At 39.2% G+C, this 15138-nt stretch overlaps 1 protein-coding gene across 8 annotated transcripts in view; it reads right to left on the minus strand.

Moving 5' to 3' along the window:
* MEIS1 (Meis homeobox 1) overlaps positions 1-15138 on the minus strand; it is a 140417-nt gene that overhangs the window by 5575 nt on the left and 119704 nt on the right. Inside the window, exon 11 of one of the 8 annotated variants that reach the window (XM_040458243.1) lies at positions 387-3014. The exons of the other annotated variants lie outside the window; for them this stretch is intronic. Coding sequence (XP_040314177.1) covers positions 2924-3014 — 91 coding nt within the window. The 3' untranslated portion in view covers positions 387-2923. Of the gene's footprint in view, positions 1-386; positions 3015-15138 lie in introns of those variants that run through there. 8 annotated transcript variants of the gene reach the window in all.

A 15138-nucleotide genomic window follows, 5' to 3' on the forward strand; every position in this document is an offset into this window, starting at 1 on the left:
ACACAGGCTTGGGGCTTCTGAGTTGATTCATGTTTGCCTGTTTTACCACAGTTGGACACTTCCATTTCATCTTTTCATGGGGGAATTAGCAGAGTTTTCAGGAAACAATACGAGCCACCACTCTTTTCAATTGCAAGGGGGGAGATTTGGCGTAGAGAGCAAGATGTTCATAAGGGCATCTGTTACCTCTCCTAATTAGTGACATTTCAATCTCATGTTCTCTGACTTCTTTTTTACAATTTTTATCAAAACCTTCCCTACCTCTTGCAAACCTAATTCTATTTTAATGCCCACTATTAAGATAATGAACTGGGATGGCAGCACACCATCAAATGAGAGAATGTCTGGAGTTTATCACCACTAACTCACACTGCTGGGGACTTCAGAGAAACGCATTCCTTGTAGAGATTTCTTGGGGTGGCTTTTTTTTTTTTTTTTTGGCTCTTTATGCAAAGTCTAAGGTCAAGGCGAGGTCACAGCTATATAGTAATTGAACTTATAATATTGCTTTCTCCAGCTAGTCCTGACCATTTATAAGAAACATCTTATCAAGACATTTAAGTCACTTAAGTGTCTTCATAAGGTTTATTTTTTACAATTTTTACGGCCTCTTCAAAAGTGGCCAGCCACTGAAAATTTTTTAAAGTGGTTCGTACAAGCTCTACAAAGTCATGCTTGTGAAATGTCTAACTCTTAAGATCCATTTGTATTGTGTAATGCTAAGAATTACATATCAAATATAGAAAGTGAGCAGGCCATATCATACTAGCTTCTGCAAAAGTCAAGTGCTTTTAGTTAGCAACTTGGATTTGAATAGATTGGACACGAGCAGCACATAAAAAATACAATGAAAAGTTTAATAATGATTAAAGGGTCTACAGTCCAGTATGATTTTTAGTTTGCGAGTTCTGCCCACTCAGAAAGGAAAATAGTTCCTGAAAACCAAACCGTTCAACATAGAGGGACGGGTTTTTAAAATAAAAACGCATGCCTCGTGACATTTTAAGATTCTCAGTGTCCTATATCCTTATGTTCTTTGGTTATCAAAAAAGTAATTAAAATCAATAATGAAACTGGCATCTAACTAAAAGGATACTGTTGGTGCTTTTATTGGCAATATATGTTACATCAGTTCTTGTATATGAAGCCCTTGAACTGGCTAATAAAAATATTTAAAACACAGATCTACAACAAATTGTGTTGCAAATCAGGTTATCATTATCTTGTATAAACCATGAAAATTGGAATCATGTGAGCAGAAGGTTAGATTAATTCTCCATTCTCATTATAAGCACAGGTGTAGCACAAACACCATGTGAAATAACCAATTAAAATGAAAAAAAAATCTGCTTTTTCATTAGCTGCCTTCACTGCATGACCAATTAGAAAATTATTTAATATTAATATTCCGCGTATACCAAAAGTAATTTTCATAGTAACTAACATAGGTAAGAGAGCAAAAAACAGCTCTTTATCTATGATACTGTTCATAATCTGCAGGCTCTTAGAGGAAAGGAACTCTGATAACATTTTTTTAGAGACCTTTTAAAAACATATTATTTTGCAGATATGATTTATGCTATTTATCTAAAAATAGGAAGGGCACTTTTTAACAGATGAGAAGCCAAGGCTCAGAGAAGTTAAGCGACTTATTTGAGGTCACATGCTACCCAAGAGATGTTAGTAACTTGCTGACTGACACACAGCTGGCAAATGGTAGTGAGCACCCCTCCCCCAATGTCCTGACCAGAGCATGGCCACTATTGTGCCACCCATCTAGAATATTCTGGACTAAATAGATATCTAAAAATGAGCTGGTTTTGAGCCAATCACCGCTGGCAACAACCCTACTGTTGACTCTGGGAATAGGCATGACTGAACATTTTGTAGACTAGGAATTGTGATGACTGTACTGTTTGTGCATATGGACAAAGATAAGGCTACGCATTAGAAGATTCAGTGACTTATCTGTATTCCAAAGCTTGCTTCCTTCACACTCATACATTCAGATTTCCAAAGACCAGTTCATAAGAACCAACTCAGGTGTGAATCCATGACTATTAAACCCATGGAATCATAGAAAAATTAAAACTCAGGTTTGAAATAGGATTTCACTGTCACCTACGTTGGTCACTGACCATGAATCACCTCTATGATCTCCCCACCAAGTAGATAGGTAGCCTCTTCTGGGCTGTTTCTAATAAAGCATTTGCCCCTTACCTGAAAGTCCATAGATGTGTGGACAGCCTTCTACTAGACGGTTTTGCATTACTCGATCTAAACTCCTTTCACCAGGACAACTCCTTGGGGGTAATTTAAACCATTTCTAATCTCACTTCTTCAGGACAGCCTTCAAATATTTAAACTGTAGCCATCATGCCCCATAGGCTTCTCCCCTCTTCTCCCTAGGTTGAACATCCATGATCCTTAACAAGTTCCTCCTAGAATGTAAGTTCTTCTTGGGTTTTGAGTCCACTCACCACCTGGGCCACACTCTGCTCAATATGCTGAGGTTTGTCTGTGTGCCTCCAGAGGTCTTCAGGTGACAGCATTAAATGCAGTTACCCCACACCTGCTCCAGTCCCCATCTAGAGAGCAAATACCTCATCACACAGCCTCTTAGCTAAGGACCCACAGGTACCCAGGTGCTATGTTCCTCTCTTTTGGTGGCAATAACCATTTGTTGTTACGGACAACACAGATGCAGGCTCTCTATAGCATATGTAGATATAAAGGTGAGAATCCTTTCATTTAATAAAATCAAAATTGAAACAACTGAAAACCTCAGAACCCCTAATCACTTTGTCCAAACTGTTTGACCTCATCAGTAGGTACGCTTAGAAGTTCTCGCTTTTGAAAACTAATTTAAAACAATTTTGTACCATAATGAACATTATCAATACATATAGGACATCGTACACTCTCAGAATCTTATTGGATTATGCTTCCTATACTTACATGAAACATGGATAATATTATCTGGGGTCATGGTGGACATCATTATCTGAAAATAACTAAGTAAATAGCAAAAGATTTTATTTTTTAAGACAACATCATCTTTTCAATTTTAAAACTGTCTCAACATTTGGTTCTCTTTAGGGTATTTTATCCTACTATCTTCTATATATTTCCTTGGGAATTATGCTACATACAGTAAAGCCCTGTGTTTAGATGGCTTCGGAGTGAATTCAGATACAAAAACATTTTCCTTCTGGGCAAAGTAATAAAATGACATTCTTGCTCCTCCCACTATAAGTCAAGCAGAGGTCAGTTCCCCCATCCCTGTATCTGTTTAAATAAACTGGTCCAGCTGTTTGTTTCTAAAATGCCCTCTGACCTTGCGTCTCATCCTCCCCGCTTTTGTGACAGAATGCTTTACTTTCCATTGTGGAAGATTCTAAATTATCAAATTTTCTAAACACTGAACCAAAAAAAGACCTTTGGATTTTATGTAAACTTACATGAACATATTCCCTTCCTAAAACACTCATTTCAAGAAGCATCAGTAAAATAGTTATTTCAAGCTCATGTGTGTGTTCAAATATATATCTATATTTATGTCTGAATACATAAATATATATTAGAACTTCAACATAAGAAGAAAGGATGTTTTTGAAGAGAAATGAGAAAGAGAATGATAAAATTCCAGTTTGAATGCTCCACAAAAAAATCTATTCTCCAACAACCATAAAATAGTTTAAGATAAAATATATCCATGAAATATATACAATCTTTAGTATTTTCCATATTAATATGGTCTCTTTCAAACGTTTGTTAGTTTAAAGATGTAAGAGAAGACTTTTAAAATTTTTGCAATTGATGTCCAAACATTATAGCCCTTAAAACTTAGATGTACAGTGTCAGGAATACATGACAACAGGACATTTCTTCTTCCTCATTAAAATCGTTTCACACCTTGGTTTAATAGACTGTGTCTCAAATTTGCCATAAATTGGGCATTTAAAAAGGTGAACTTTTTAATTAAGTAGAAGGCCAGGAAACATCCTGTTTGCCTTTCCATATTACATTCCGAACATCAAGGTATATTTTTTTATAAATCCCATTTTGCTTTGAAAACAATGTTCTTTTGTGAAGTACTTTTTAGAAAACTGGACACTCTGTAGGTGGCAGAAGACTGAATTAGGGAAAGAATTCTTATATTTCTTTTTTTCACAGCATCATGGATTAAAATTTCTTCCTGTGTGACCAAACTATCTCCTTTCTCAAAACAAAGACGTTTTACAAAGGAAAGGAAGAAAATGGATTGGCCTTCCAGCTTCGTTCCATGTCAACGTAAACAGAGACGTAGTTCTTTTTACCTAGTTAGTCGTTTAGAACCAGAGGCCTAGTGTGGGAAAATGGGAGGTTGGAAGGAGAGAAGATCTTCCAAAGTGGGATCATCTCAAAATTGAATTTAATCCTTTGCATTTTTAAAATAGGCATCAGGCAAGGAGAATGGGAGATGAATTCTGAGTTATGCTAAAATAAATATAGGAAGCTTTCCTTTATTCTCTCTTTTCCTTGCCCCCTACATGTTTGTTTATCATCGGACTTCAACATTTTTTTCATTCTGCTAATTCCACCAGTCTCTTTTCATTCTCACTCTTTGAATACCTGAAGAGTTTTCTGACCAAGATCTGGTAGAACAGCTTTCTAAAGCTGACCTTTGTCCTTCAGTTTATCTTCCACTTCTTGCCCTGGTTACTTCCCACAAAACTGGATGGCTAAGTTTAGTGTCCTCTTCGTGAGAACCGGGAAGGGTGGAGAGATCACAGCGGGCATCCATCAGAACCAAAGACAGGGTACGTTTTCCCTGTTCCACAGACAACATTTTCCACACAGCGTTCCCCTTTTCCTGTATTCTTATGCCCTTTGTCTTCCTCGTACAGCTCTCCATAATATTAACAATACTAAGGAAAAATGACTTGCTCACCTTTGGAGATAGGATTTTCACCCTTACTCAATTAATTCTGTTCCTCAGTGTTTACCACCTCCTTGTTCGCTGATGATTAAGGGGAGCCCACAGCATTACTTTAGCATGCCAGAGCCAACTCAGTGAACCACATAAAATCAAAATGCTGTTGTTTCTAAACAATGACAGGACTCTCAGTCATCCCTATAGTGTTTGCCAACTAGGCTCAGTAATAGTCAGCAGGAGGTAGCTACCCATTTAAGTGTGGAGAAATACCATTTTACAATACCCTCCTATGTCCAAGGAGCAAAAATTATCAACTTGATATTAAAGAGAAGATTTCATTAAATAGCAAGATGTGTTAGTAAAGATGCCTTCTATACTTACACTATCCATTAAATAAAGTATTAGTCACAGTCATCTTTGATTAATATTGAGGTAAACTTAGGAATACCTACATACATACTTCATAAAAATTAATACCATGCATTCTTTTTTTGTTAAAATTTTTTGATGTTAATTTTGACAGAGACAGAGAGAGACGGAGCATGAGAGGGAGAGGGGCAGAGAGAGAGGGAGACCCAGAATTTGAAGCAGGCTCCAGGCTCCGAGTTGTCAGCACAGAGCCCGACGCCGGGCCAGAACTCACGAACTGTGAGATCATGACCTGAGCCAAAGCCGGACGCTCAACCGACTGAGCCACCCAGGCGCCCCTAAATTAATACCATGCATTCTTAAGAATAAGTCCTGGTGATTTCTACACACACTATTCTTTATCAACTAAAAATAAAATAAAATTATTACATGCTGTAAATAATATTTAATCAATATAAAATTCATTTAGGTAATCTCTATAAATATTTTTATAGAGTTTAAGACTTGTGAAAAATCTTCAAATATAAAATTTCACATTGGAAGCTAGTTGCTGAATTCCAGAATTTTGTCCTTTTTCTCCTTATTCTATTCCATGAGTTTCTTTCCTAGTATTTCTTTCAACTTCATCACAGTCATTTAAATAAAAGTATATATACTATATATTTTTAAAGTCAGCATTTCCTAACAACCTGAAGGCCTCTTGTATAAACGAACCCTTCAGGGAATGCATTCTAGCCATCTCTCAAATAACTCTCTGTTCTTTTAAACAAAAATCAACTTCAAAATCTTTTGTTGGATTTCTTCATTTTAGATTTACATTTACTTATTGAATTTAATGATCCATAACTGGCGGTCTTCAGGGTCCAAGCCTCCTACACTCCCTTTCTCTGTGAAATAAGATTTCATAAAACACTATTTTAAGACACTCAAGAAAGTTGACTCCATCTCCAGTCAAACCTTATGAAATCATGGTTTTGGCACCTTTTTCCAGTTTCTCAACCTCCTCCGAACCCGACAGTTCCAGGACTGCAATACATCATCTGTGTGCCACGGGCTGCGGTGGGGGGGGGGGAAGGGGGGAGACAGGAGGGAGAAGGGGGCTAGAAACAGAATATTGAAATTTCCTCGAATCACAATAAGCCCATCAATCGGCAGGTCTGTAGAAGGTTCCCTTTCTCAACGTTTATTTATTTTTGGGATAGAGAGAGACAGAGCATGAACGGGGGAGGGGCAGAGAGAGAGGGAGACACAGAATCAGAAACAGGCTCCAGGCTCTGAGCCATCAGCCCAGAGCCTGACGCGGGGCTCGAACTCACGGACCGCGAGATCGTGACCTGAGCTGAAGTCGGACGCTTAACCGACTGCGCCACCCAGGCGCCCCAAAGGTTCCCTTTCTCTAGCAGCGAACGGTGTATTTGTCAAATTATTTTAGAAATAGCTTTCGTTGTCTAAGACCACTGAGGAAGTTGATTGCATATAAAATCTTCCTCAAAGCCACTAGTGAAAAAAAATCACGAATTATTTGAAAATTATAATGCAGAGTAATAACAAGCCCATGTATTAAATGTTGGAGTAACTTTCAAATACTTCATCACTTCATTATATATAACGGGGAAGTTTTCCTCGAAAGCAAATTATAAAATGATTTTTTAATAAAAAAAAATATATATAAGCTTGCTAAATGCTTTAATCTGACCCGAATCCCCCCCCAGGCGGGGGGGGGGGGGGTCTTTTAGTGGCAGATCTCTGTTTCTTCTGCTACTACCCATGACTTTCTAGATCACTGAAGCACTAGGCTCCGAACTCAGTGGAATAAATTGTGGGGATATCCTGCCAGACCTAGCATAAGGAATACCCAACAGTTTAAAAATATCTTAAGTATGCACTGATATAAAACATACGTAATAAAATATTTACGCAGTATTTACTTAAATGTGACAATTTGCCAAAGTTGAGTTTGTATAATTGCACAAATATAAGCACAAATATAAGTGCTTTGCTTAAGGTGTATGGAATTAAGATGATTATTATCGCAACAAAAGAGTGATAGGAAAACCTAGGATAACAAAACCTTCCGTAGTAATGAAAAACTAAAATAGGTATAATATATTCAAAGAATAGATGTGTCTCTCTTTGGTCTAAGCTGAACCATTTTCATTTAAATTCTAATTTTCCTGTATTTTACAAAAAGTAAGTAAAATCGCATCTAACTAAACGTCCCTTAAACATTACAGAATAAATACGTTTATTTAAAACGCATCCTAATTTTCTGCCAATCTCCATTCTTTTTTTATAAATGTTTTCATTTATTTTTGAGAGAGAGAGAGAGAGAGAGAGAGAATGAATGGGGGAGGGGCATAGAGAGGGAGACACAGAATCCGAAGCAGGCTCCAGGCTCTGAGCTGTCAGCACAGAGCCTGATGTGGGGGGCTTGAACCCACAAACCAGTGAGATCACGACCTGAGCAGAAGTTGGCCACTTAACTGACTGAGCCACCCAGATGCCCCAGCCAATCTCCATTCTAAGTAGGATGACCACATAATTTATCATGTAAGCTGAGACACTTTTGAGAGTAAATGGACACTATTAACAATTAGGCTGGACAATAGGCATCAACCACGAATATTCCAGGCAGTTGGGGTGTGTGGCCACCCTAATCACCAAATATGCACTTTTTTTTTCCAAATAAAACTTCCCCTGCGAGATTGGAATTGAAACCCTCTTGTGTGAGAATGGTGGCCGACCCTGGCGTATATAAGGTGTCACAGAACCCCAATACCACCTGGGAGTGTCTCTGAGCTCTTTCCTTTCTGGAGGATCTCTCCTTTAGTTGCCTCAGCTCCCTAAGACTTCACTAGTCCAAAAGCTTCCTGGACCTGGAATCTCCACTCCAAGGGAGAGACCAAGGGAGGATATCTCAAAATTCAGCTTGATTTCTGCTTTCACTTGGTCACAGGTCAGACTACAGAATGGCACAGTGAAGGTGACTTGACTGGAGTAGAGGCCTGTGTCTATCCCTTAGAAGGCTCACTATAATTCCTGTTTTAATCAGTAAAGCTTAAAACCCGAGTTCCATGTAACGTGTATCAATATGAAATCCATAGGATTTAAATACAAATGGAACCAACTATACTAAAAGGCAGAAATCTCTCAGTTGAGGCATATGACAAAATTGTTCAGACGAAGGCAGTAAACTAATAAAATGACCTCCTCTTGGAACTTGTCAAATCTCTGGAAAATGCTTGTGGTCATCTAAGTCACACTGAGGGAAGTTTGGAGACTGTGCGTTTCACTTGAGTGGCTATCCTTTTCTTTGAACAGTATCACTCATCACTATTACAGTCAAGACACTGGCCAAGGACAGGGAGAGTTACAGCGGCATCTAGGGAGAAGAGTGTGAGAACTGAGTAGGAAAAATTGCCACTCGCTGCTCTGAGGTCATAGTTGTGTTTAGGTGCTAGAGCTGTGATGACCCAAGTGACTTCATGCCTATGAAAGGAGCTTTCTTTGCAAATTTAAAACCTAAGACAAGGGTTTGTTGAGATACTGTCGTTAGGATTCTCAAAAATACCTAACGGTCCAAAGACTTGTACACGAATGCTTATAGCAACAAAAGGTGGACACACACCCAATGTCCACCAACTGATGAATGCAGAAACAAAATGTGGTCCATCCAGACAATGAAACATTCTTCAGCCGTAAAGGGAATGAAGCACTACTACCTGCTACATGGAGGAAGCTTGAAAACAACATGCTAGGTGCAAGGAGCCAGTCACAAAAGGCCACATGTTCACATGATGACATTTAGGGGAAATGTCCAGAATTGGCAAGTCTTCAGAGACAGAAAGTGGATTAGTAGTAGAGTGGGGGCAGAGGTATGGGGAGGGGCAATAGCGAAAGGGTCCAGGGTTTTCTTCCTGAGGTGGTGTAAATGTCCTAAAATTGACTATGGTGACGGTTGCACAGTATCTGTGAATATACTAAAAAGCATCGAATTGTATCCACTTTAAATGGGTGAATTTCATGGTATGTGAATTACATCTCAATAAATCTGTTAATAATAAGTACATAATGGTGGAACAGAAGAGGTGCTGAACAAGGAACCGGCCCCATCCTTGCCTCCAATTAGCAGCATAACTTTGTAAAGCCCTGAGCCCCATCTGTCAAATGATGCATAAAATCCCATCCAGGACTTGGGCTCTGACATTCAGTGGCATGATGTTCCTAAAATTTTAATCCATGCTCCTTTTTTATAAACTTCAAAATCTCGTATCCTTTGTTATTTGGAACCCTAAAAGAAATAGCATGACTAAAATCAAAAGTTAAGTCTCAGTAGGCTTTTTTATACTACTACATTCACTCAAAATGACTCTGATGTGCCTTTCCTGGCCCCTAGTCCCTCTTGGCCCCCACTTGGCCCTCAGGACAGGAATCTCTGCCATAACCTATTGTACTTTCCTTTCTGTAAACAGCACTGCCAGGTGACCAGCCTTGGGAGCTGAGATCTGACATCTTTGGACATGTATGATTCTTTCCATTAGCTTTTTCAACATCCCCTACTCCCTGCCCTTTCCAAGCACATCTGAACTCTGACCCAAACTAGGGATCAAATAAAATCAACCAGAGCAGATGTTCAAGGGATATAGGCCAACAAACCCTGCAAGTGGACAACAACTCTCAAAAACTACCTACTTACATTCAAACCAGCATTCTAGGGTAGAAAGTACTGGAAACTTAAATATATGTATTTTTAATCATATTGCATTTAACTTCCAATATACTATTCTTAAAACACAGCTTGAGCTAAGAACTCAAGACCAATAATCCCCATCAGCCTGAAAAAGTTGTGTTTGGGAAAGCAAATGCTTTTTCCCTTCTTCACTGATCAGATCTAATCTTGTGAGGCATTAGGTCCTTCAGTCACATTGGTTAAGAGGGTAAAGAGGAAAAGAAGAGCTCTCCAGGATGGAAACAGATTAAAGTTTGTTTGTTTATCTGTTATTGTTCAGGTATCAAGAGCCCGATAGTGTTCAGTATTTCCCATACTAATGGGTCAGGCTTAAAAGTGTCATAAGAATGGAAATGAAAAGGAAAACATCAATGACAGTGAGAGGCAGTGACAGGGAGAACCCTCTGTTTGCATCCATGATGTCTTTTGGAGGCTTTGTTTGTTTGTTTGGTGGCTTTTTAATGTTCCCTTCCCCCTTGAAAATTAAGAAAGAAGCAAAACAAAACCCCAGGCCTTTACACAAAGCTCTGGGTATTCACACATTGGAGCGATGCAGGCTGAATCCCTCAGAAACATTTCCTCCCCCACCCCCTATGCCCCTGGCTCCACTCCATTTTTGAGAAAATTGTTTTATTCAACGAGGAGGCAACATTTGCCCCATTTTTTAATATTTCAGGCTGATTTTTTCACCACTCAGAAATGCTGTTTGTTTTATGTGGGTGCAGCCTGAAGCAAGATGATGAGGTAAGAGAGTGGAGAGGGGTCTCTGTGGGCACAGCACGGTGGTGCTTCAGTGCTCGATGGTTAATCACCCAGCACCAGCCTCAGCAACTGTTGACACAAAATAGGTGGAGATCAGGTCTGTGCAAGCAGAAAATACCAGAAAGGCGAACTATATGTAAACACACTTAAGACAGATTTGACAAGAATAGACCTAAACCTGACTTGCTAGGAAACTCCGAATGTCTAAAGGCTTCAGGGTCCCTCTCAGCGGAGGCCCCTTCCCCTTAACAGAGTTTCCTTTGAGAAGAAAAAGAGTAACATTTGAAAAACTAAAATAAGTTTACAGAAGAGAGCTGAGACATTTGTCCCCTTGATTCACACAGAGTGGGTTTCAAATCTGCTCCTACATGCGGATTTATGTAATGTAATACACTTCTTCCACGTATATTTGGAGCAGAGCCAAATGGTGGGGGGGGGGGGGGGGCTTACAACATGCACACACAACCACAATTCAAAAAGTTATTTCTCCTGACCTATAAGACTCATGCAAAGAAGCAAATGGATAATGCTTAAACAGTCTTTTAATCTTATCTAACTGACACCTGACAACCCATTACTTATAGATTATTAATGCACCCACTAAAAAGTTTGTCATGTACAAAATTACTAGAGAAAAAGATTGAACGCCTCAGGAAAAAACAAATTTTGCTGTACAATAACTTCAGAAATTTCAAGCCTATTATCTGTCATGCCCTTCATAGACTCGTAGCACACTGCTAAAAACAACTGATTTATCTTTATTATGAATCCTAAAATGACAGCACACGTGTTTTTCATGTCTTGTGATAATGTTTAATTTCATCCAGTTTTTATTTTACAGAGCTTGATTTGCTTATTTAAGATGAAGAAAAGTAGTAACTTTTTAATTAATTTCCCTGGTTGTCTCTTTATCAAAGGACATGGGTTTTTGTTTTTTGTTTTTTGTTTTTCTAGTCCTCGTGTAAAGCTGGAATCAGAGCGATCACCTTGCTTCTCTTTGGTTTGCAGCACTACGGAGTCTAAAATAGTAAAGCTGGGTGTGCCTGGGTGGCTCAGTCGGTCTCAGCTCAGGTCATGATCTCACAGTTCATTAGTTCAAGCCCCACGTCAGGCTCTGCGCTGACGGTGTGGAGCCTGCTTGGGATTCTCTCTCTCTCCCTCTCTCTCTCTGCCTCTCCCCTACACTCTCTCTCTCTCTCAAAATAAATGAATAAACTTTAAAATAAAATAGTAGACCTGGAAGAGGCACTGGGTCCCACCAATGTGGTCCATTTTAGCAGCAGAAGCTGTCACTGGTCAAAATGGAGTGACTTGATCAAGGACACGTATGTGATTGATGAGGAGTGGGGAAGACAGCTGAAATGTTTTGGCTCAAAATGTTCTTTCTCTTGCATATTCCCTCCCCTTACTTGCCCTGTATAAACTGTATCCTGTCCTGAGGCTTACAGGGAAGTTTGTTCCTTACCCACCTGTGGATGCCAGGCTCTTCCCCCTTGATCCATGATGCCTCTCAGCCCCCTCACTTCCCACGCTGTCTACAAGCAAATGGGAGTCAGGTCCTGCTCTGCCAGGTTGCATGCCACACAGGCAGATTTTTTCCATCTCTCTGACCAGATAATTGTGCCAAGACACCGAAAACAACAAATCTGGCTTCATTAGGACTCACAACAAGTCCTGCTGACCTACATACCATGTTCAAAGTCAACCACCAACCACTGGTTTCACAGCTTTGAAAGGGACCATGGACATTCAGAAACACTGGGCTTAGGATGGATAAATCAGTCTCCTAACTCACTCACTTGCACCCCAGCCCTCAGTTGTCCTGAAGTACCTGCTCAGGTCGTACGGCCTCCCAAGGCATCACACTCCTGCCTTGTCCTGAAAAGCTCAGAAACGGTCTTTGGATGCTGGCTGGAGGAGAAACGGCAGTTACACTGAGGAGGATTGGGACTTTAAGTCCATCTTCCTTCATCCCACCCCTTCCCCTTTCTTTTCTCACCCAGACTCAGGGCCCCATGGGAGAAGGGGCAGGGTTTTCCGCCCAGTGCCGCTGTGGGCCACCACCTACTTGGTGAGGGGTTTCCACCTTTCACAGTACTCACAGTGGGATTTTACACAGTGTGGGGAAGCTCAGAGTAAACTTACTGTGTAAAACTTACAACAAAGTATATTTAACAGACTGCAGAGTCATTTTCAAAGAGGATTGTTTGCTGGAAATTTTTAGAATCTGCAGACAAAAGCAGCGTCTCTGTTGAACTCCTAAGACTCTCTGACATGACAATACCTGAAGGTTTCTAAATTCACAGCTCTTTTCCCTGCGAGCTATTTGCTCAGCTTTCCTAATAATACCCTGCCTGCCTGGCACCTTGCCAGTTCTGTCTCGGGCAATATGCAAGCTAAACATTTTTTGACTGATTTCAATATTTTTCTTACGAGCAACTAGACAGTATTTTATCTAGTGAGTATTACTGATTGCTATAATCTAAGCCCACAGTAAGTGCCCGTAAAGGTAATATTATTAGAATTGACACTCAAGGTGAAAAGCATAGCAATTAACTGGGGCTTGGAGAACAACAGCCCATTCTGTAACATGCCGCAGACTTATTCTATTTATATTTCTCCTTCTTCTTTCAAAAATATTGCACCTGTTACTCCATTGATCAGTTAGGAAGCCTACCTTAAATGTAGGTTACCCTGAAATTCTCAAGGGAAAAAGTTAAACCACCTGCTTAATAAAATTACCTTTTGTGTGTGAAGTTGTTCCATCCCTAGGTGATTTCTAGGCAAAGAAAATCACTATACACCCTGCACTTTCATTTTGCAGTTGAATAACAAACAAATGACCCAGTGCTTCTTGCATGGTGCACTGTTTTTTACATCTGTTTTCCTTGCTTTTGTGTCATGCCTCTGTTTAGCTTTATTGACAAAACAATCTGTGCCTAATGTTTAAACAACATCTGTAAAATGTATTATTAAATTATGTTGGAAGAAAAAGCAGAGCAATTCTATGAAACCCTATGACCCCCTATTGATTTTTAGATCGCAGAAGTTGAAAGGATAATTTGTGAATGTTTTAACATTTACATCTACACAGGTACCTGTATTTATAGAATCTTTGATTACTTATAAAAGTATTTGCTACAGTATTACCATAACTCAGAAAGAAACCTGACCTTTAACAGTTGAATCTGTTTATTAAAAGGGAGATCCTATTTTTCAAAAAATAAGTTCACATTTTACCCGCCAGTGGCATAAATCTCTAAGGATAACATACTTCTCCCCACCCCCCACCCCCCCGGTAATAAATGGGAAGTGATGCCTGAATGCTTTGCAGTTTTGAAGGCAATAAATGAAGTAACTAGGAAAATCTGGTATATGTACTAAATCTGAGAACTACAGAGCTGTGATAGTTCTGTAAAGTGCCACCTCAGATGTTAGGATGCTTCCTGGAATTTTATGCACCCAACTGACATAGAGTGATTTTTCTTTCTGCATACACACTGTATTTCACATACACTATATATTTTGCACCTAAAATCCATATTGCCTTCTCAGAGCATAAAGAAATAATCATTTAACATTAGGCCTTAATGGGAAAGTGTTTGGATGAATAGTAGTAAACAAAGACACTGTCCAATTTATTCAATACACCCTAGGCTAGAACTCTGCTGAGGCAGAGTATGTCTGAGGCATCGGGCAAGTAAGATACAACCACCGGCCCAGGTCTGCATCATATGGAATCCCCAGGTCTGCAACACTGCTGTGAAGACACAGAAGGGAGTCTTTATCCGGCCATTCTACACTCATATTTCCAAATTAAGAAATAAAGTTGGTACATTCGGGAGAAAAAAGAACCAAGTACTGATTAACCTTGTGTGTGTGTGTGTGTGTGTGTGTGTGTGTGTGTGTGTGTGTGTTTTCTTTAAAGTTCTGCCTAAATAATTAAAGACCTAAACGACCATCTCAGAATTCAAGAAGTTTCTGCTTAAATGACTAAAATGCTCGACATATTACTAATATGTTTTCACAGAAGTAATTTTCACAACCACCACAACAATGAAAAAACAGGAAGCAAAAGCTCCAAATGCTATTATTTCTCATTTTTGGATCAAATCATAACTGGGAGTGAGAAAGCAAAGAGAGAAGAATACATGAGTCAATGGCACGTATTATATTTCAAAAATTACTAAGCTTTTAAGTCTAAGTCTATCACAGCATGCTAGATTGAAATGTTTAGGCAATTAGTTATGGAAGTCAATTTTTTAAAAAACACAGTTGCCTCAGATTCTTAGATAATGAAGGTAAAAATATTTTCACCCAAATTATTTGCATAATTGCCTCAATTCTCAAAAAATTAGTT

Source organism: Herpailurus yagouaroundi, unplaced genomic scaffold (assembly GCF_014898765.1).
Source record: "Herpailurus yagouaroundi ecotype Mexico unplaced genomic scaffold, PumYag 221, whole genome shotgun sequence".
NCBI lineage: Eukaryota > Metazoa > Chordata > Mammalia > Carnivora > Felidae > Herpailurus > Herpailurus yagouaroundi.